General features: G+C 41.1%; 1 protein-coding gene across 1 annotated transcript; it reads left to right on the plus strand.

Moving 5' to 3' along the window:
- Positions 1–79: 79 nt before the first annotated feature.
- On the plus strand, positions 80–23,001 carry gpr179 (G protein-coupled receptor 179). Its single transcript, XM_074688870.1, has 11 exons — positions 80–1,666; positions 3,438–3,546; positions 9,506–9,602; positions 10,300–10,520; positions 11,657–11,725; positions 14,881–14,990; positions 15,183–15,421; positions 15,878–16,016; positions 16,123–16,225; positions 17,298–17,444; positions 17,820–23,001. Exons 1-11 carry the CDS (start codon positions 738–740, stop codon positions 21,282–21,284), a joined length of 5,628 nt encoding a protein of 1,875 aa, XP_074544971.1. The 5' UTR covers positions 80–737; the 3' UTR covers positions 21,285–23,001.
- The last annotated feature ends 23 nt before the right edge of the window (positions 23,002–23,024 follow it).

The raw sequence follows: 23,024 nt of genomic DNA on the forward strand, positions 1-23,024 counted from the left end.
CAGGGTGAGTGAAGGGGAGGGAGGGGATGATCGGGGACAGGAGGGAGGGGTGAGGCAGGGAGGATGGACATGCATCGGAAGCCTCCGTCAGACGGGCTTGAAGCTGTTCGGAGCAACAGATAGCAGAGACGCAGACTGACAAACAAGGAAGAGGAGAGAAAAGGAGGGAATCTAGGATCCTCTCTCTCCATCTCTTTCACACTCTACTCTCCTCCTCTCCTCCCCCTCCTCCCACTTAGCGCGGGGTTCCCCCAACTTTGAGGCTTTTCCCTCTTCCTCTCCTCCTTCTTCCCTGCCTCCTCCTTCTTCCTGCGCACCCTGTGTTTACCTTCCTCTGGAGCTCAGCTCACAGCTTTGCGACTTTAAAATGCGAACACACAGCAGAGAGAAGAGACAGGACAAGCAGAGATGAGGGGATTGATCCAGACGGACTCCCGCCGGCGAGGATACCGAGCTTGTTTGATGTTTTCATGTGACAGTTTGAGCGACCGTAGAAGCCAGCGTGTGCGTGTTTGTGATGCATACAGATGGAGCTGTGCACTCTGAGCGCTGCGGAGCGAGTGGCCGCGCTGCTCCCGGACACCTGCTGCTGCAGCAAGATGAAGAAAGTCACTGTCTCTGAAAACATGTGACGTTTCTCTTTCTGTTCGAAAGGAAAATAACCAAGGGGTCAGGAAGAGTGTGCGTGTGACCCCTCCCCTCCTCCACGTCTTTTTCTTTATCAGAGTGATTTCAGGATGGGTCCTGTTCACCTGCTTTTTCTGTTTCTGCTTCTGACCCTCCTCAGAGCACAGGTGACTCCAGACCTCACACTAGGGGTCACACTGGAGTCAAACAACAGCTCTGACTCTTTAACAAACACCACAGGACCCTCAGATCTCCAACCAAGTCCCTCTGGCTCCCTCCAACCTCCACAGCCCTCTGCATCCCCAGTGATGCCTTCAGAAGCTCCCACAGAGCCAGAGGACGACTGGTCCCTGGCAGAGAACTTCATGTACACAGGAGACCCCTTGACTCTAGCAGGGAGCCGCTGCTCACGGCCGTACAGCCCCCCTGGGCAGACCGGGACTTTGCCCAGCAGCTTCAGCGTCCCCCTCAGACCAGCCTTGAATGCACTGGCCAACACAGCAAATTTCTTGAACATGATCTTCCAGGCAAGTGACCTGCGTGAGAGTACGGTGCAGGAGGACATGGAGTGGTACCACGCTCTGGTCCGTGCCCTCCTGGAGGCTGACCGCCTCATCCAGCGAGCCCTGCTCACCTTTGATGCAGACCCAACAGCTTCAGTACCACAGCTGGTGCTCCGAGCGTCCAGGAACCCCACAGCTAAGGTCCAAACCATCATACTACAGGACTTATCAAAAGCCTGGGAGAGCCTGCATCCACCAGCCCCCGCCCCTGACGACAGCTGGTTCAGGAGCTTTAAATTTCCAGAGTCCAACCAGCAAATGGCGGCACTTTCAAAGCGGATCCTCCTCAATGACCTCAGCACCCTTGAAACACCCAAGTGGAGACAAGGTGACAGCTATGTGACCAACCGCAGTGGGGTTCGATGGGCTAGCGCCCCCTTTCTGGACTGTTCTGACAGACGCTTTGTGCCTGGCTGGATGCTTACCCTGTCCACATCCTTCTACGGCCTCAAACCAGACCTAACTCCAGAGTTCAGGTTAGGACACACACACAAAAACAAACCCACATAATGCAACCCCCCAAATGTCTTAAGTCAAGAGCTGTTCAAAGCAGTAACTTAATCAATTCTACAGTCGTACAATTTCATTTAGCAGACATTTTTGTCCAAAGTAACAGACAACACAATCAAGAATAAGTGCGACAAAGTGCTTCAAGTTATGTTGGCCGCAGGTGCTGGCATCTAAGAAATGCCACAGCTAACCAGAACAAAATAAATCATCGTCAACAATATCATCCAACCTTCAACAAAATCCAACAATCGGTGCTAAATATTCACTAAGGGCTGGGTGTGAGATCCATTCTACCCCTGAGGACAAAGAGGAGAAGAGTCAGAATAACTGGTTAATGAAGTGAAAGATCATCTCATCTGTGGTAAAAGACTGAAGTCCAGGCTCTGAAATGTTGTAACAACGCAAAAGTAAAAGTGCCCCTCTGACAGGAATTTCTATTAGCTGTTTCTGAGCAAAGTTTGCTAAATGTGTTGTTACAATAAAGATGATAACTGAATCACTCTCACACGCAGAGAATCTGTCCAAAACAGGTAAAAGTAGGAAAATTTTCAACTTCTGAAGAGTATCTAAGGTTGTCAACTGTCCACTAACATGTATCCATAACTAATGAAGATAACAAATTTGGTCTAGAAGCAGAAACTTTTATCTTAAAATCTTGATTATCAATCTTTACAAAAAACAACAACAACAACAACAACGAAAACCCCCAGAGGTAAACCAAAGTTGAAACAAGGAGGTTTTTATTTATTTATTACTGTTCAATGTGCAATCTCAAAATTGATGGACAGTGAATTGGAGCTAGATGTTAAGAAAGAGGCCAACCATAGACTGTATAGTTAATAAATGTCTCACCAACGCCACCTGTCTGTTTCTGAAACAGATTTTTGAAGCAAATTGGCTATCGAGGCCATATTGGAAGTGGTGCGCCCTCCGATTGGGCAAGCTTACAACCTTAATGTCCCCTGAACTGCAGATTTAGGAAAAAAATTCAGCCCTGTACAGAGTGTGCCGATAGTAAAAGTAGCAATTCAGACAGGAGACGTATTTTGAACCAGGCCATAAATATGTTACATTATGCTTTTAACAAATTTGGTTTGGAAACTCAAACTTTTGTCTTAAATCACAATTTTCAATCTTTATAAAATAAAACAAAAAATGACTTCTTTCTTGGAGGTTTGGATAAAAAACACTTTGTGGGAGAAACATCAGTCAAGTTTTGCTAATAAAGTAGATAATGTAGTTTTTGCTGTGAGTAAAACTGAAATGTCATTGGCTGTGCTTCAGACTTCCAAGTGATCACTGGTACAACTTCCAGCCTGAACCACTTGCTGCAGGTCTTTCATCACTCTCTGCTCCCCACATTTTCTGTCTCCTTTCAGCTGTCCTTTTAATAAACAGTTAAATGCTCTCTAAAATTTTACTTCAAAAGACTTTTATGTCCCGGAATGACTGAAAAATGAAAGTGTGGTAGCTGTCAGCAGCAGTATTTGAATTCCACCTGCCTGTCTAATTCTGCTCTGGGCCCTGTGACCTTCTCTGCAGCACTCGAGAGGAAAGTTTTAAACGCATGTGGAATAAAAATATGCTTGAATCAACATAGTTGAATGAAATGTGACATTTGAAAGGGATTTGAATTAAGGGCTGAGCAGGTATCTGCAGTGGATTGCGGAGCTGATGGAGAAAACAGGGAAGCTTCTGAAATGTCTAACGCTGTTTGGATGTTCTTTTTGCTTTTAGAGGTGTGATCCGTGCGGATGTCAACATTCAGGACATTGATTTGGACCAGTGTGCGAAGGGTGATGGATGGTTTGCAAACACTCACCAGTGCAACCGCACCACCATGGAGGTAAACCAAAGTTGAAACAAGGACCTCGCAGAGCTTTTAATTTATATTCTCACTTTTCAATGTGCGAACTAAAAATCGATGCAAGAAAGAGGCCAACACAGTGGTGTTTTAAACCTGAATTCTGTCTCATAGCCAGCAGGGGTTGATTCTACTTGCTGCAAAAAAGTTGGATATTGAAGTGCAACTCCCAGGTTACACCACTGATACCTAACTCTGCTGTTTTATGACACATAAGAGGCAAATTTAGAGGAAAAAGCAGAACTTTTCAGGTATTCTACCAAGAAGCTTTATTTTCCTTTTCTTTGATATGGAGTCATAGTAGGTCAGATTGTGCACTCAGGCTTTCCTGCTCTGCTTCAGAACAACCCAAACCATTAGAAGGCTGAAAATAAGAGGCTGACATTTCCAACACAAACACCAATAAAACAAAATAAAAGGGCACTATCCCTCTGTCTGAGATGCAGAGACACAAAGACAGAAATGCAGACACACATGGAGAGCTTCAAGGATAATCATGGACTGAAATGAAGTAAAATAAACCTTTTTTCATCAGCATGATGATTTGTCGACAGTTTTGTTTAATTTAAACTACAGACTGGAGTCTGTGTGATAAAAACACACAACCACTTATAAAATGCTAGTATCTGCACCTCAGTGAATTATTATTGAGCCACAGACAGTTTCCCCACTACTGATCCAACAGATTAAAGCCTGTTGAGATCTGTTTCATGAATCAAATCTTACTGTGGACAGAGACATGGAGGAGACCGAGTTCCTTACTGAGTAAAGCATGACAGAGACTTAACACACACACACTGATCCATTTTACATCTTCTTGTTTTCTTTGTGAGTCATCTGTATCTCTGCTGCTCTCTTTGACTTCTAACTGGTTTGTTGTTCAAAGCTTTTGGTCCGTCAGATGCAACTAAGATAATATTTTCTTCCTCTTTATTGACAAAACTGACCACTAGCTCTATAAGTGTTTATGATGGACATTGACTTAGCTCGAGGGACTCTCTTATGCTATGTCAGATCCAGTTATCCTCTTTTTTTGATGTGAGAGTGAAATAAAGCTGGTAAAAATGACTCCAGATGTAGTTGGAGTGTATAAGTTTATGAATTTCATTGAAAACTGTAGTCTCTAAACTACAAGGTTTAAAAAAGTGGTCCCAGTCTCCGGTTTCAAGTCTTCTTCATACAACATCATATAAGTTTGTAAATAAAGGTCATTTCCACAGCCAATTAAGCTATAAATAGGTTAATTCTGGACCCATGAAACTAAGACGATACGATACGATACGATACGATACGATACGATACGATACGATACGATACGATACGATACGATACGATACGATACGATACAGTCCGACACGATATGACACGACACGATACGATACGATACGATAAGATACAATACGATACAATACGATACGATACGATACGATACAGTCTGACACGTTAAGATACGATACGATAGGATACGATACAATACGATACAGTACGATACGATACGATACGATACGATACGATACGATACGATACGATACGATACGATACGATACAGTCTGACACGTTAAGATACGATACGATACGATACGATACAGTCTGACACGTTAAGATATGATACGATACGATAGGATACAATACAGTACGATACGATACGATACGATACGATACGATACGATACGATACGATACGATACGATACGATACGATACGATACGATACGATCCAGTCAGATCCAGTTATCCTCTTTTTTGATGTGAGAGTGAAATAAAGCTGGTAAAAATGACTCCAGATGTAGTTGGAGTGTATAAGTTTATAAATTTCATTGAAAACTGGAGTCTCTAAACTACAAGGTTTAAAAAAGTGGTCCCAGTCTCCAGTATCAAGTCTTCTTCATACAACATCATATAAGTTTTTAAATAAAGGTCATATTGTCCCCCTGGGGAAATTTGTTTTGGACTGAACAAAAGCCACAGCACTTAAGCCCAAAAACCAGTCCACTTTTCTAAGAAGTAACCAAGATATGTGACAGACAAAAGGTTGGTCAGGATAGCAGGAGGGGCAAGTTATTTTAAAGGGTTCAGTCCTGATGTTGTGACAGAAATCATTGGTTGTTTCAGGTCGTGTTTTACTTTAAATCACACATAGGCGCTGTGTTTAAATATTGTTTTTTCACAATAATGGAAAGTCTTAAGCAGAGGTGAGGGCTGTTATGTAACAAAGCCGGGCATTGCTTAAACCCATCACTCTCACCGTCCTGTGCTTAGTTTAATGAGTCATTGCTGCGTCCACTAAATCGCTTTCAGCCTATCAGTCTCATCTGTTAATGAATCAAGTGAAACAATAATAATCTATAAGTTGTCTGTGACGGTGGTGGGCAGGATTTAAGTTAATGTATGATGTACTGCAACTACTAAAGCCTGACCCACATGAAAAGATTTCAAAACATTAACTGATTTTGAAAATGTAAGAGAACCCACACATGACAACAAATCGTTAGAGGTTAAACACAACAACAAGACCACCACAGCAAACCACAGGCTTAGATACCCTGACCAACAGCCAGAGTCCAGACTCTCTACACTGGAAATCTACCAAAATGTCTCACAGTCAAATGTAACTTTCGAGCAGGTTTAGAGTAGTTTTTTTTTTTTAACAGGACCAGTCAAAGAAAGACTCATGCTAACACACTTCATGTATGATGCCTGTTTAATTTCATGCTTCAGGTTTACCATTGTTGCCATGGCTGCTTCTTTTGTTTTTCCTTCTTCAGTCAGCTTGCTTCAATATGAAAACAAGATGTATAGTGGATTGTCTGATTGTACAGGATATCAGATCGTCAATACTGAACACGTTAAACCTTCATAATGATTTCTAATAGAGCAGCCCCACTCTTTTCTCGAACAGGGGGAGGGGTGGATCACTCTTATATGTACATATTTTTATTTCATTACAGTTTTTTCTTAACAAATAGGAGGTGTCTCCCTAAAGATCAACAGTAAACAGAAAAGGGGGCAAAATTGTGAGCAAGGAAGGACTGAATGAGCAGCAACACAAGGCTGTTTTAGACTTATTTGCATGAACTTTGGTTCATAAATTCATCATTTCTTCAGTGTTTGTATGACTTTTCCACAGATTCCACCAAGAAATGTTGAATCTGAGCAGTATAGATCAACCACATACCAGCAGGCACTGGTGCTTGCTTAGGAAACAGTCTGTGTGGAAAGTGTAAAAGCAGGCAGAACACACTCCACTGTAATGACATCCCAGCACTCATCAGCAGTAATCTGTGGATGATAAATTCATCTTGGATAAATAGATATCTGCATGCAACTGCTGCCAACTGTCTAAAATACATTTTAATCCAAGCAACACTTCTGATTGGCTGTTTTTTTTAGGAAAGCTAATCAGTTTTCAGATCTCAGCCTGGAGCAAAAATGATCCAACCTCCATCCATCAAGAGAGTTGTTCAAGTTGTGTCCTCCTCTTGAGAACAAATTTCACAAATCTAGAGTTTGAAAGAAATCTGTAACATGATGTTATTTCAGCAAACTTAAGACATATCGCAAGAAAATCAGAGGGTATCATTTTCTTCTTTGGGAGGTTTCATACACCTGAAGAAAGCATCAGTGAAGCCTCTTTGCAACTAATAACAGTAAATCAGTAACTTACTTCAACCAGAAGGATACAAACACTGCAGAAAATACTGAATTGAGAAATGACTGCATTTGTTTCATAAATCTGGTGGAGTGAATTTATCTCTGCTCTTGATTTAAATCTGAATACAAGGTCACTTTCAAGGTTCGTAAAGTGACTTTAAACAGCGCAGCACACAGATAAAGGAAGCCCTGGCTGGTTGTTGGTCATAGCTAGCTTTTCCAGAAACACTTGAAAAGTTTTCACTTATGATTGGCAGCAGATGATGGCCAGTGGATTTGGTTACAGACTAAATATTAATATCAGCATCCCTTTCAACTCCACCTCTACTTGTCTTGAAGCGTTACTCTCCCTTTTCCCTGCCAGTCGTCTGTTCTGACCCCATCCTCTACCTCTCATCTCAACTGTCTATTTAAAGATGGTAGCGCTGGGTGGCGGGCTACAGGATGATCTGATGGATTATTGCGATAATCCAGGCCTGATGACATACTTCCTCTTCATGCAAAGAGGTCTGAAACACAAGAGAACAGCCCTAAAAAAAAAAATCCCCAAATCCACATGGCACCCTCTGTCCTGACCTGTCATACCTGGCTGAGAGGAGTCGAACCCATTGACTGAGCAGACATCTCTCATTTCTCAACAGGGCATGCTTTAGGTCATCAGTCTCATTCCTCCTTGTTGTGTATCCTGTCTTATCCTGGTTTTGATTCAGGGGAAAAGGTCTAACAATCCATATCTGAGAGGTTCCAGTTTTTAAAAGATGATACATTTTGATTTAGCCTAATACATGCATTATTCTTGGCTCAGAAGTTCCTGCATAGCTGAAGTAAATAGACTTCATATCCTTTGAGATTTTCAGTCATTGCTGTTTGCACAAAGAAGAAAGATTCATGAGACTCCTTCCATTCAAAAATGTGGTTTTCAAAGAGCCACATTGGGTGTTTGTCATGCACTGTAATACAGCATTGTATGAAAACTGTGGCAAAAGCATGTCAGCCAAGTTATTTTCAATACAGTGCAATACCTTCTTTCTTTAATAGCCTTTTTCTGTGCTTGAATACAGGCTCACATCCAGGCTAATTTTCTCACTTCCGAGGTGCTTTCCAATCTTTTATTGGAGAAAATATTTGTGCACTTTCCCAAAATAGGAGGTATTAAAATGAAGCACATTCAGCTTCACTTTTTGGCTGCTCCAACTGTAATAACAACAACAGCCAAGGAATCAAAATATTGTATTACTAAGATCATGTTGCTTCAACATTTTTACTGAATGAATTTAATTTGGCTTTTTAAACAATAACAGAAAGTGTTGAAAAGATTCACCAATCGTTGCAAGCCCAAGTTATTGCAGTAATCAATGCACTGAGGACTTTTTCTCTGTATTGGCATGTGATCAGCTGGCTAAGCTATAACAGCACGGCAGTAGATCTTAAAGGCTGCTCAGGTTATTAGGACTCAGTCCTTCCAGATCAGAAGAAAAATGTCTGAGAATTCAGACTAAATTCTGTTGCCTTTTGAATTCAGAGATCGGACCAACACTTGTACATTTCTTTGGTTAAGATGATGATTCATCTCATCTTTTACTCAGTGGACGGTCTCGTCACTTTACAGTAAAGTGAAAAGAGAGGAGTTTGTTTTGGTTGCACTGAAAGGCACCGAGTAAATAAACACTGAGCATCACAGTGCCATTAACCAGGTTTCTACAACTCAAACATCAGATGACTGGATCCTCTAATTTACTACGCTTTCACTTTATGCTGAGTTAAGATGTGACCGTGAGGAGTTAAGTGGTGGCTCTGAGTAATCCATATCACATTAATGTCCAGCCTGTCAGCCTGTAGCATTAGAGCTCCTGATAAGGGGTGTGTGGGTTTATATACCAATGTAAGGCCCATTTATGTGTGTGAGCGTTTGGAGCAGGATTTTTCTAGAAAAGGATAATGCTCTCAGTTGAGGCATTATGTGTCCATTTAGCTTTTAACTTAGATTAACACACAGACCGACAAAGTGTGTGTGTGGGCTAAATTGAAGCTAGAGCTACAGTGAGAGTCAGACGGAGTGACACAACCTCTTGTTTTAACCTCTTTTCATTCAGCAGCTGAAGCAGAAGTGACATGTTTCCAGAGTTAGACATTTCATTTGATGTTTTACCAAAGATTTTACAAAACAAATCTGCATTGGTTTTTCAACTATCCATTTTGAGCCTTTTGTTGAGTCTTTACATTTACTTTACTTGTAATACCAGAACAGCTGAGACACTGCAAAAGAATAATAAAACTTTCTGTGTTTTGCAGTGTGTACCAATTCCAGGCCAAGGTTTTCGACTGGGTCAGTACTGCTGCAGATGTAAAGAAGGTTACTACAACCCAGAGATTCTCATTCAAGACCTTGGTGAGTCTGTTTATGGAACTCTGATTCGATGTTGTAGATGTAATATACAGAAACCTTGCATTTCAATGTTGCAGAAGCGCGAGAGGCATGGTGTGCAGAGACTCTGCAGACACTCACACATGCACACACCTGCACCCCTCCTAACCCAATTGTGCTACTACAAATGATCACTATCTTTCTTTTTATTACACATCTTATTAAGGTATCCCCAGTACCAGCTCAGAAAAAAGCAATGATGTCTTCCTCCTTGGTGAAAGAGGTGTGCTCTCCCCACCTCAGGCTTGTCCTTTCATGTAGGCACATTTGGAGTGAGCCTGAATGATATAGCCTGACCTTTTTTTTGTGCAGAATCTCAGCAGAGTTTACTGCGTGTTCTGTGTGAGGCTTTAGAGGTTTTTTTTTTTGTTTTTAGGCAGATGGCTGTTTCACAGTCTGTTAAAGAAAGTTTGCCACACACTAAATTTTGCAAAGTGCTCTTCTAAAAGTGGATTGGGTTGAAATAAGACTCCTTATCTTGTCTTGATGTTGGGTCTGATGATATTAGCAGGTGTGGTCTAGACATGCTATTATTTTTGTAATCTTGAGATGATATTTCTTTGACTTTGGCATCATATACAAAAAAGTATAAATTATCAATTGATTTGTCACTTGTACACGAGTTCCTCACATAACTTGGTTTGTGTGGGTGTTGATGCAGATGGCGGCCCTGTGAACAGGAGTGAGGACAGCCGTGTGTGTTATCCGAACTTGCCCATCTGTCTGCCGTGCTGGCCAGGCTGCAGGAGCTGTCAGGACGGCACCCCCTGCTGGGTCCAAGAGGCCTGGCTCCTCAGGGCCACTGTGCTTGCCGTCCAGGGGGTCTTCATGCTTCTCATCTTCGTCAGCATGCTGGTGGCCTACAGACATCGGAGGAACAGGGTGAGTCAGGGCTTTTTGGCTCAGGAGGGCCACCATACAGATGGGATGAGATAAAGTGATGATTAGAGGATCTGTCTCAGGCTTTGGGCCATCAAACATTACACCATAAATTTGTGTTTGTTGCATGATCTGTCATTAAAATCACAGATTTCATTACAAATCGTCACCTGAACAAGACTGGGAGTTAAAGCTTTGACTCTTTCACACATTTGTTTATTCAGAAGAATAAATAAAAGAAGGTTACTTTAATATGTTTCCCATGACAGTCTAAAAATGATGCTGTCCCTACAAACTAGTGCTGCACGATTTGGGGAAAATGTGCGATTTGCGATTAGGTGGACAATATTGCGATTGCGATTGTGCTTGCGATTTAATAAAAAAATTGTGTTATGATGAGTCTACAGACTTGCTTGGTTATCATGGAGAAAAATCTGAATTGCATGTGCTGACATTGCGATTGCGATTGCGATAATCGTGCAGCCCTACTACAAACACACACCAAAATGAACAAATGGGTCGCATGACTGTTCCAAACACCTCAGTAAAAGAGACAGAAAAGTCGACCTCCTTTGGGAAACAAGGTGCTGCATCTCAAGAGGCTATCCATCAATAACCTTAAAAAACAAAACAATGCTTTATTGTTATCAACATGCAACTGTATCTCTGAGATCCTCATGTTGCATAATAAAAAAAGCTAAAGGTAAAAGTTGATGAGTTTCCATTTTAAATCAAGCATTTAAAAATTTACTTGATATTGGGTCTCAAGTTTTTGACCTGTTAAATGAAAGCTTCAGCATTTTTGATCTTTGGCGCTTTTTTTAAACATATTTCAGAGTTCCAATGGCAAAGGATATAGAGTGAATATCTTAAAACCATGCTTACTAACTTACCCATGAAAAATTAGATTCAAGCTCCTACAGTTACCTTGTGTTTGTTTCAAAAGTAAAACTGTTAAAGTTATCTGATAATCTGATTTGTTAGGGGAAAAAAACAGATTTGATGAGTTTAAGTGGAGTTCTCAGATAAATTCAAGTAAATGGAAAGTTATATAGAAGGCTACAGAATGGTAATAAAAGTCTCTCAAAACTGAGACTAAAAAAAATAATCATTTTTTTATTCTCTCTTCGTTTTCTCAGAGGATCCGTGCATCTGGGCTCCTGCTGCTGGAGACGATCCTGTTCGGCTCTCTGCTCCTCTACTTCCCGGTGAGAGTCAGACAGATTAAACCCTTCTACAGATCACTGCACAGCACAGCGCCAAGGATTATATCATAATGGACTATTTGTGGGAGGGTTGAGGGTGTGGGCGTGTGTGTGTGTGTGTGTGTGTGTAAGTAAGTAGAAAGACAGTTGGTTGGAGAGGGGTCAGTGGTTTTCATAAGGATTATTAATCAATCATTCAGTTCATTTTAAAATTAAAGTACAGTCAATGTATGTGAGCCATTAACTCTTATCCATTTGTGTGTAAGTCGATGGACGCGGCTGACCCACAGTTTCATTGTGTGTGCTTATGTGTGCATGTGTGTGTGTGTGTGTGTAGATACTGTACTGCAAGTTTTAAAAGTGAAGTGTGAACGTATCAATGAGCTGTTGATGTGGCAGCTGCACACACCCATGGGCTTCATTTTAAAGACGGGGTGCAGGAAAAAAGAATATAAGTTGCTTTTGACGACTCTGTTCCAGACGTAAAGCAAAATTTAGCAACTGGGCAAATTCAAAGAGAGTGCACACAAGATTTTGGAGTATTATGACAAATATAGGCTAAAACGACCACTGCAGGTGTTCTGAGAACATTTTAATATTATTTAAACATGTCACTAAGTTTAGAAAAGCATATGAAAATAAGCCAGGCATATAATATAGCAAGTAAGTTGTTTTATATGAGTCAGATATTCACCTGACTAAGATGTTATGAAGAAACAGAATATTCGGGTGAATAAATCATCTTGTTCTTTCATGAAGGCTATGACACCATCATTTTTCTTGTGCATCTTTTAGGGGGAGATTTTGCTATGTCGCCTTTTGATATTTATTTTTTTATTTTGGATTTCAAAGAAATTCAAAGGTGTGATTCTGCCCACACACCTGACTGTAGTCTTGAAAGCCCTACATGAAAGGTCAGAGGTCAGCATCTCATCTCAGTGAGTGGTCCCTGTGGAGGTATTTGTTTAATCTACAAACACAGCACTTTGGAGGGCAGGTTTGTCGTAACCACACTGGCATAGCTAAAGCTTGATGTATGTTATGTTCCTGAAAAACATGAAGGAATTTAAAGGAATTGTATTGCTTGAGAGTTAAATTTGTTTGTGTTAAACTTAAAATAATAATAATTACCTGTGTCTAAGTTTCCAAAATCCAAGTGAAAGAAAGGCCTTGCTTAGAAAATCAGGGACAAGTTTCAGGGATAATAAATCAACTCAGCAAAGGGTGCACCAATCCTGCACAGTAGAGGGTGCATGATTCCTACAGTAACATTTTAAATAGCTAAATTTCTGGTATCAAAAGACAAGTGTCACATGATGGTGGCTAATAGAAAGTAAAATCATTGCCTCTGCCACATTTGTAGTTTAATGACTTGTGTGCACAAGGCAACCTGTTCACACATGATGACTATCTTGTGAGCAAAAGGTAATAACTTCTGCGGCAAGAGAGTACTTTTCAACTGTCAAAGTAATTAAAAGAGAAAATGAAAAAAATAATCTTCACTTTTGGGTTAGGTAAGTGTGAAATAACAAACACTATTTTAAAGGGGGGAAACTGCTGGTTACAGTCCTTCATTTCCAAAGGGCAATGTCTGGTTTAGAAAAAAAATGAAGTCTATGTAGAGCTAAAACTTGCTGTTCACTGAGGATCTGCATGAGGCTGACTGCAGAAAAACTGGAAAACATGTACACACCAAGCCAAGAAAGCTGACTTTAATGGAAAATATTTACAGCCTTGTTCAAAACATGGCTCGGGTTTGAAACACTATTGACACACACTGTACGAAGGGTGATTTTTTTTTTTTTTTTTAACTCTACGGTTTAGAAGATCGTGTGATTGTCCAATCAGAGACACAGCTCAGCTCTATAGCTGTTAGAAAGGGAGCTCAGAGTCTGCGCCATATCAAACATGGGCTCATCTGACAACTGGCCTCATTTCACTGTGTCAGGAACAGACGGGTGATGTCACAGAGACTACGTCCATATTTTATAGTCCATGCAGGGGTGGATTAATGCACAGGCTCACCTAGGCTGCAGCCTAGGGGCCCAACATGCTCAGGGGCCCTAGGCTTCAGGGGTATGATTAGTATCCTGTGTGATTCCTGCCTGATTCTCTCTCAGTTCTTCAAAGCAACAAGAAAAATCTATCATGATTTATTCAATGTAATTATTTTAATTATTTCTGTTTCATAAATTATTTTTGAATCAAAAAAAAAACATTTTTTTTTGACTGTGTATTGTCAATTTGTTGTTATTTATGCATAATACACATGTATTTTCTTTTGATAAAAGTTTAAAAAATAAGTTATTTAATCTTTTTATGCTGAACGTTTACTGCCATTTACTGCAAAAAAAATAAAAAATACTGTTATTACGAGCGTGTGCCTGTGGGACAGCATGAACTACAAGAGGGGGCCCCACAAAAAGAATAGCCTAGGGGCCCATGACTACTTTAATCCTCCTCTGAGTCTATGTTCATTTCATTTAAAACCCGTGAACAGAATCTGAAATCGAATGATAACTAAGCCAGTTTTAAAATATATTTAATTCAACTTCAAACCAATTACTGTTCTTAATGCTGAGTAGGAGTATTTCTCTAACTGTTATTACTCGTGCCTGACCGTCATATGACTCACCCATACTCGATACAACAGACATTAAATGACACATCTCATCAGCATTAAGAGACATGAGCTGCCTGTTTCTGAAGCCTGGCCTTTAAGGAAAAATGATATATATTGTGCATACTTTCAATCTGTTACAGCAAACAACAGGTTGTGCTTTAGTGTCTGCCCAGTGTGTTACATAGAGCGGATGACTGTAATCCAGGAACTAAAGCTCTCTCCGCAGTGACAGTCGGTCTCGGTCACTCTGGATTAAAGCATCAGCTAAAGCCTAAAATGTGAACACAAATTTACACTGTTATGTTCAAACCACTCATAGGGGATAAACTATTTAGAGTGAAACATAAAGATCCAAAGGAGGCAGATTTAATCAGCAGAGATGGACTACAGTCAGGGACAGCACAAGTTTATTTATCAGAGGATGTCGACCTGTTTGAACTAGTGTGGACTGGAAATTGCAGTATGTCTATGTTGTTTCTTACATACAATCAGGTGAGATAGTTTCACTTACAGTTCTGTCTCTTTATCTTTGCAGGTGTTCATCATGTACTTCAAGCCGAGCACCTTTAGGTGTATTCTGCTCCGATGGGTTCGAATGTTGGGCTTCTCCATCGTCTATGGCACAGTCACCCTGAAAATGTACAGGTAAGAGTTGCTTTGTTATACTTCACACAATCACAGACACATCACTTTACACTTAATGACACAAAATAAAAGACTATGAACCCAAATTGATGATAAATAAAGATTTAATTTAGTTAAGTAAAATCATTGGATTTCATTGGTTTATCTATGTATTATGTTTGTCAAACTTTATGTTCTTGTCTCTTTTCCCAGGGTCCTGAAAGTGTTTCTCTCCCGTACTGCCCAGAGAGTTCCCTACATGTCTAGCCTCCACCTACTGAGGATTCTTGGTGTGATGCTGATGACAGTCAGCTGGTTTCTCTGTGCATGGACAGTCGGCGTCCTCCAGAACCGGGACAGGAACATTCCAGTGTTTGTCACAACCAGCACATCAGACGGCCAGGGCTTCAACCTGTGTTACCTGGACCGCTGGGACTACATGATGGCCATTGGTGAGTCACCTTAGCAGTATGAGCCCTGAAAAGAAGCTGAATTGTTGTTTGTTTGGGACAACACTAAATGGACTAAAAACTCAGTACAAAAAGGACCCAGAGAACTTCTCAGGTTTTTATAGTTTGGGCCATCACTTCTCTCAGTAATAAAAACACCTAACTTGTCAAGTCAGTAGCCCATAACAGAGAAGTAGGCTCTGTTGCTGCAAAATAGTACAAGGAGTGAGGAGCACAAAGAAACAAAAGATCTGACAGATCATCTAAATATGCGGACATAAGAATACCAGAAAGTAATACTTATTAAGTTAATGGAAAGTCTGTGCATGCTCATCAGCAGTTTGCAGAACATCACCAAAAAATAAGGTCATCGATGAATGAAACAAGCATTAAATAATTTTAAATTTAATTTTACTTAAACGAAAAAGACCCTTGATCAGCATTTTCTCCCGTCCTCAGCTGAGCTTCTGTTCCTGTGCTGGGGCAGCTCCCTGTGGACCGCCGTCAGACCTGTTCCCTCAGCCTTCCATGAACCCCGTTACATGGGCATCGCCATCCACAATGAGCTGCTTCTCTCCACCATGTTTCACCTTTTCAGGTAAGCATGTCCCGACACATCTCTAGCATGGGACTAATTAAAAAGTCTCAGCAGTGTGAAGAGCTGGGTGGTGGTGTGACATTTTTCTGTTTTCTGTCTCACAAAGGTTCACCTTTCCCTCTCTCCATCCTGACTGGATGTTGCTGCTCTCCTTCACACACACCCATGTAACCATCACGGTGACACTTGCCCTGCTCTTCATTCCCAAGGTACTCAGGGGCGAATTCACTAAGAAAGGACAGTGGCCGCTCATAGCCCCCACTGTCTGCTACGTCTTGAGGTCTAATTCACAAAGTGCAAAAACCATCTATCTACCAGCCCTGCAGCTCTATGCAGTTTGCTCCAGTTCTGCACCAAACGGTGATGGAGATGTGCTGCCACAGCTCAACACTGTGCAGTGCAAAAATGCTCTGTGTGGTGTTAGCAAGCTAAGAGCAGCTCTTTGATATTACTCTGCTGTGAGTTAGGTCACATGGAGTTATGCAGGGATTGAGCCTCAGACATGTCCAAATTCATTTAACCTTTCATTTTTATTTATTCATTTATTATTCCAGCAATTGAGAATTCAGAGCAGTAATAACAGACTCAATGTGTTGATATATAGAAAAACTGTAGCTCAGCTGATGGATCAATGCTTCTTGGAAGTAAATCTTATACCACTGAAAAGTCTGTTTATTTCACTTTTGAATGTGCCACATTTGTGAGGAACATGCATGTGCAGGATGGGCAGCAGAGCTCAGTATGTGGGTTGCACCTATGAAAAATAGGAGAGAAGATTTCACAAAATTTTCAAGGGTGCAACTCAAAAACTCATTCCACAAATGCATGTTCCTCACAAATGTGGCACCATTTAAAAGTGAAATAAACAGATTTTCCAACGATATAAGATTTATTGCTGATAAGTATTGTTACAAAAAAAGAAAAAAATCCACCAAACAAAAGTTTTCCTACTTTTTGTGTTAAGTTCAGAAAAAAGCCTGTTTTGCTTGAGATGAAAGTGTTATGGCTTATTTAAAAGTATGCAAAAAACACAGGATGCTAAAGTCCTCTGGAGTGCAGTTTGTGCGTGCCTTTTGAATCAGATGATGTCTTTTTGACTCATTTGTTCCAGTTTTGTGACTCAAGAGCCTCAAATTCTTTAGCCCCCCACCCCTCAGAGAATCAAAGTTGAAAAAGGTTGCAAGTCAAGTATTGAAAACAAGGTTTGATGCTTGGCAATTACAATCTCAATTGTTAACGTACATGCAAACTTAAAACTTTGTACCTGTATGTTTTCTACAGTTTCTGCATGTGTCCAAGCCCAGAAAAGAGGAGATTGCAGCAGAGGTGTATGAAGACGAAGTGGACTTAAGGCGATCTGGCTCGTACCTTAACAGCAGCTTTCACTCTGCTTGGAGTGAGCCCAGTGTGGACCCAGATGACTTTCGGGTAAACTCTCTCGTCCACTCAAATCGATGTTATCACTTTGCACTGGGACATAATTTAGAAAATAGAGACAAAATCCCAAAAGTTACATTTAAACTAGAAACATAAATATCCTGTTAATAAACACATAAAGACTGACATAAATAAATCTAAAATAAATTATAATTTAGATTATAAATTTACATGAAATTCAGCAAACAGTGTAGTGAATATGTTTATATATTTTCTTTATCCTTTATCCTATTCTTTTCCTAAACTCTGTTCTTGAATGAAAATGTATTTACCTTTCCTCTGGCTTGTCCTTCTCCAATTCCTTTCCTCTTATCAACCATTTCCTCCATCCCTTCATCAATTCCTCTCCTTCTACATATGCACCAGGATGAGCTGAAGAAGTTATATGCCCAGTTAGAAGTCCACAAGACCAAGAAGATGGCAGCAAACAACCCTCATCTCTCAAAGAAGCGAAGTTCGCGATGTGCTTTGGGAAGGTCAATTATTAAACGTATCGCTGAGATCCCAGAAACCATGAGCCGTCAGTGTAGCCGCGAGGAGAGAGATGGATCCTTCCGAGGTAGAATTTTAAATCAGAATGATTCTTTCAGACAAGCTCCAGATGCTGCCAGTATCAGTTACAGAAGTTCAATTAAATCACCATCTCCATCTTTGCGCAAGTCCCAAAGTGATCATCACTATGTCAGGGAGAGGAACGCTTCCCTGCGAGACTCCATGTTAGAGGCCCATTCACTGGTGAAGAGATTCTCACAGCGTTCTGAGACGGACTCCTTGGATCTTCCCCTGGGGGTCTGTAAGTCAGCCAGTGCCCAAAATCTGACAATTGATACCAATCTCCTGCACCCTGATCACACCAGACTGCATAAGTCCTGGAGCCTAACCTCCACGACACCCAGCTCTATAGAGAACATATCCAAGGTTACCAGGTCCAGCACAGTACTGGCACAATCCAGACAGAGCATTTCCATCAGTGATCAAACAAGGAGTGCACTCCAGTCAGAGTCCTTTGACAAGTCTGAGGTTTGTCCTTGGGAGGTAGAACCAGAACAGACAGGAGACAAAAACCACAAGCATGTCACCTATGCCAACTCTCAGGACAGTGCAGAAAAAGGTCCAGCATCTCCGGAGGTGCTTATCTGTCCTTGGGACCATTTACCTCCTGTAGAAAAGACCCCTTCAGAGGACAAAGTGTCCCAAGGTGAAACTACTTCCACTAAACAACAACTCTCTGTGTCTGCGAGTGCACCAGGCTCGCCGAGGCCAAAAGTGACTAAAGATCAACGTGTGTTTTCCTTCCGCACCACCACCAGTAAGTGGCTCTCTGTTAAATCTATTATGGGCTCGATTGATGCAGGAAGTAAGTCTGGAAAGGATGAAGGATCAAACAAAGAGGATTCTGTCTCACAAAAAAGCCAGGAAAGTTCAACCACACCAAGATCAGGAGCTTCTAGTAGACATCCAAGCATAGAAAAGAAGTCACTGCAAAAAAGAAGTCTAACAACAGCAGATGGAAAACCATGCCTTGTGAAGCAAAATGCTATTCGGCTGTCATCTGGGGATTCATCCGAGAGAAGTCCAAGAAGGCTTGTGATTGTAAAGTCTGCAGTCTACCCTTGGGAGATGGATGACACGCAGCAGAAAGATGGCAATTACGAAAATGTGTTTTTATCACGGCAGAACAGTAAGCGGAGTGTGAGTTCTTGGGAAACTACCAGCAGCTGTCGAACTCCTTCAACTCACCGAAGAGGAAGTAATCGAATTACACCAGTTCGTAATGTTTCCCATGTAGATGTGTGTCCATGGGAGGAAGCTGGCACTGTCCAGGAAGGAGGAGGACAAAGAAAGCAGCAGAGCATCAATGCAAATGTCTGCCCTTGGGAATCACAGGTTATGGAGCAATCCAATGTATGTACATGGGAATCTCAAGAGCACAGGGATGTGAAAAGACAAGGAAGTGGTCGGAGTGACGCGTGTCCTTGGGAATCACAAGACATTCCTGTTATTTATCATACAACTGTGTCCAAAGAGTCTTTAAAAGGTTCAGACATATGTCCATGGGAGACAGCAGAGACTGCTCAGTCATCAAAGAAGGAAGACAATGAATATGCAAACATTTGTCCATGGGATGTCCAAGAAAAGGCTGAGGCTGTGTATGAAAACATCAATCCTTTGGTCGACAAAGGATCATTGACAGTCCCCCTTCAGCAAGAAGTTATCAAACCTGACGTCTACCCTGGTGCATCGAGTGAAGTTTTGAGTAATGAGCAACAATACTGCACAAAATCAACTGCCCTGCATTTGGGGAGACAAGCCACCAAAACTGAAGAAAGTTGCCCATGGGATTTCCCTGATCCCCCTAAAATCCTAGAAACTATTTGTCCTTGGGAAGAAGGGAGCCCAGAGCCAACAAATACAGGCTCAGCTTTACCAATGACTGTCAAGGTAGATGTTTGTCCCTGGGAATCTGGACATCAAAGTGGAGCAGGAGACTCAAAAAAAAGTCCTCTAGAGGCTACTTCCAGCAATGGGAAAGATAGCTCAAGGGTAAACATTTGTCCCTGGGAAATAGAGGCCCCAGAAGAAACAACAACAACAACAACAACAATGTCACTAGGACAAGAAAGACTGGCAGGTGTTAACCCAGAATCACAATTACCACAGACCTCCAAAAGTCAAGAAAGGCAGGACAGTATTCATGCAAGCGTTTGTCCATGGGATACAGTGGAAACGGGGGAGATAAAAAGTGAAATACTTAGTTCATCAGAGAAACTTCAGAGACCAAAAACCTCCAGCGAGGATGTTTGCCCTTGGGAAACAGAAGCACCAAAAGTTTTAAAAAAGCAAGACAGCTCTCGAGTAGATGTCTGTCCTTGGGAGACAGAAGATGCTAAAGATGGAAAAAAACAAGAGAGTGAAAGAGAGGATGTTTGTCCGTGGGACAGTGAAACACCAAAAGTTCTGAAGAAGCAAGATAGTTCTCGCGCTGATGTTTGTCCATGGGAGACTGATGACCCAAACATTCTCAAAAAACAGGACAGTTCTCGAGCTGATGTTTGTCCGTGGGACACAGAGGAACCTAAAGTTCTGAAAAGGCAAGACAGTTCTCGCGCTGATGTTTGTCCATGGGACAGTGAGACACCAAAAGTTTTGAAAAAGCAAGACAGTTCTCGAGCTGATGTTTGTCCATGGGAGTCTGATGACCCAAACATTCTCAAAAAGCAGGACAGTTCTCGAGAAGATGTTTGTCCATGGGAAACCGATGATTCAAAAGTTCTCAAAAAGCAAGACAGTGCTCGAGCCGGTGTCTGTCCATGGGAGGCAGAACAGCCAAAAGTCCTCAAGAAGCAAGACAGTTCTAGAGCAGACGTGTGTCCATGGGAGACAGAAGATCCAAAGACTCTACAAAAGCAAGACAGTGCCCGGGCAGATGTTTGTCCATGGGAGACTGAGGAACCAGGACCTGTCAAACAGCAGGACAGCTGTAGAACAGACACATGTCCCACGGAATCAAAGGACCCAGAAACCTTCACCAAAAGCACAGAAGATGATCCAACTTACAAAGATCACATAACAGAGAATCAGGAGACACTCTGTGTAAAGGAGGGTCCAGCAGTTACCAGCTCAGAGCAGATAGATGGATCTAAAGAAAACTTAGCCCTGGGTCGCCGTGATGCCTTGTGTCCCTGGGAGATGGTAAGGAGCAGTTCTGGTTCATTCACAGATAATACATCAGATGTTTTTACATGGGAGCCTGAGAATATTCCAGAGGAAGATGAAGAAGACGATGCAGAATGTGCTGCTGAGGCTCTTGTATTCCCCCCAGACTTGTGACTTCAATGTCACCAGAATTTGCATTCACTTTTGGCCTCTCCTACGGAATCAAGGGGAATTGCTCTTTCTTGCACCACTCTGTGACGCCCTACCAGTAGTCAAAGGTTTAAGTTCCTTTGCTCCACAGGGAGACTGTAGTGCAGGATCAGCCCACAAGTGGCTCCTCTATAGCTGGAAAAGCTAAAAGCTGTTTCAGTGTGACTCTTACTTGAGCAAATCAAAAAAAGGACTGAGGGGTGTGATGAATCAGAGAAAATAAGTTTTACAGATCACACAAATGACAGATTTGTTAAGTTTTCCACTGCAATGACCTGCAGACAGACATTTCTTGGCTGATGAAGGGCATCTAAGTCAATTAGATGGAGTCCCTTTTCTTCCTGCGTCCATCCCCTTATTTAAATAAATGTGTTATTGTGTGTTTTTATATATCCAGGTGACTATTCAAAAAATTTGCCAGGCAGGCACATCATGTTTGAACCACAGCTAGCGTACATGTTTCAAAACCTGGATTTTGCAAGTCTAGTGTTTGATGTCATAACGTTCAGGTCAGGATTTAGAAGATGGAAATCTAAAGTTAAATCAACATATATTGGATTTGAGTTTTGATCCTGTGCTGAAATGATAAAAGTATAAAGCTGTGCTGCCCAGTCTACAATGATATTATATTCCTTATTTCTCAATTCTTATCATAATAACGATTAATTAAACTACACATTACTGTTTACTCAAGTAGCTTCAAGTTGGATGACCAAGGATTAATATCTATGTATGATTCACTTTGCCAAAAAACAGCAGAAATCACAGGAGACTCAGACTTGGAGATAAATAGTACCCCCCCCTAACAATTGGAGTGAGTCTGAGAATAAAACTTTACATCTGAGAATCTAGTCTTGTAGGTGCTTTTATTGTGAATGCATTGACAAATGGACTGTTTAAATGAGGAGGGGCTGTGAGCTAAGCATCAAAAACTTCACAATGAACATTTGGACTGTTTGGTAAAAGCAAAAAACGAAAAAATGTCCTGGACTTTTTGTTTAAATTAATTGACTTTTTCCAACCCCAAATGTAATTTTTTTGTGGCAATTTATGTGATTAGTGGTGGTAAAACCGTAGTGTTGATGAAAGAGAATGTTTTTGATTAATTGAATAGTTACAAGCTAAAAGTTTTACTCAATAGCAGACAGGATACCATCTTTAATAAAAAAATATCCCATTACTGTTTTAGATCTTTGTCTAAAACGAATGATGTGGCCCTTTACTTTAGGTTCTCACTCTAACTTTTATAAAAAGTAAACTACAATGTCAGTGAGAGGAAACTACAGCTTTATAAGAAGGACTTTAATGTATATAAAAGTCAAATGGAGATTAAAGAAATCCAGTACCAACCATTTCTGTATTGTTGTAGTGAAGTCATGTCTATGCCAGCAGTTTGCAAAATCAGGTGTTTGTTTTTAAGCATTTCTGAGGTGACTCCTGTTCATTTTGTTCAGAGATTTCTTTTTTTTTAACATGACACTGAGTTTTCTGTGGATTAAGTGATCTGTGGCATTGTCTGCATGTAAAGTAAAGTGTGTTTTTGAATGAGTGTACTGTAAGTTGTTGTTTGGTTAAAAATCACATTGTAACACATTTTGATTTAGATAAAGAAACAGCCCCTTTTAAAGTTTTTATGCAATGTCTTCTGAGAGATTATGAAATATGAGATTATTCTGATAATGAAATTCCTCCAAAATGTATTTA

This window comes from Halichoeres trimaculatus, unplaced genomic scaffold (genome assembly GCF_033239565.1).
Source record: "Halichoeres trimaculatus isolate MK-OKI-2021-1 unplaced genomic scaffold, fHalTri1.1 fHalTri1_scaffold_2, whole genome shotgun sequence".
NCBI lineage: Eukaryota > Metazoa > Chordata > Actinopteri > Labriformes > Labridae > Halichoeres > Halichoeres trimaculatus.

Excerpts from the sequence above, each read along its gene's own strand:
- gpr179 (XM_074688870.1), top strand. The coding sequence starts at position 738 with ATGGGTCCTGTTCACCTGCTTTTTCTGTTTCTGCTTCTGACCCTCCTC. Across the intron at positions 16,017-16,122 it reads ACCATGTTTCACCTTTTCAG|GTTCACCTTTCCCTCTCTCC; the intron begins GTAAGCATGTCC and ends TGTCTCACAAAG. Across the intron at positions 17,445-17,819 it reads TGGACCCAGATGACTTTCGG|GATGAGCTGAAGAAGTTATA; the intron begins GTAAACTCTCTC and ends CATATGCACCAG.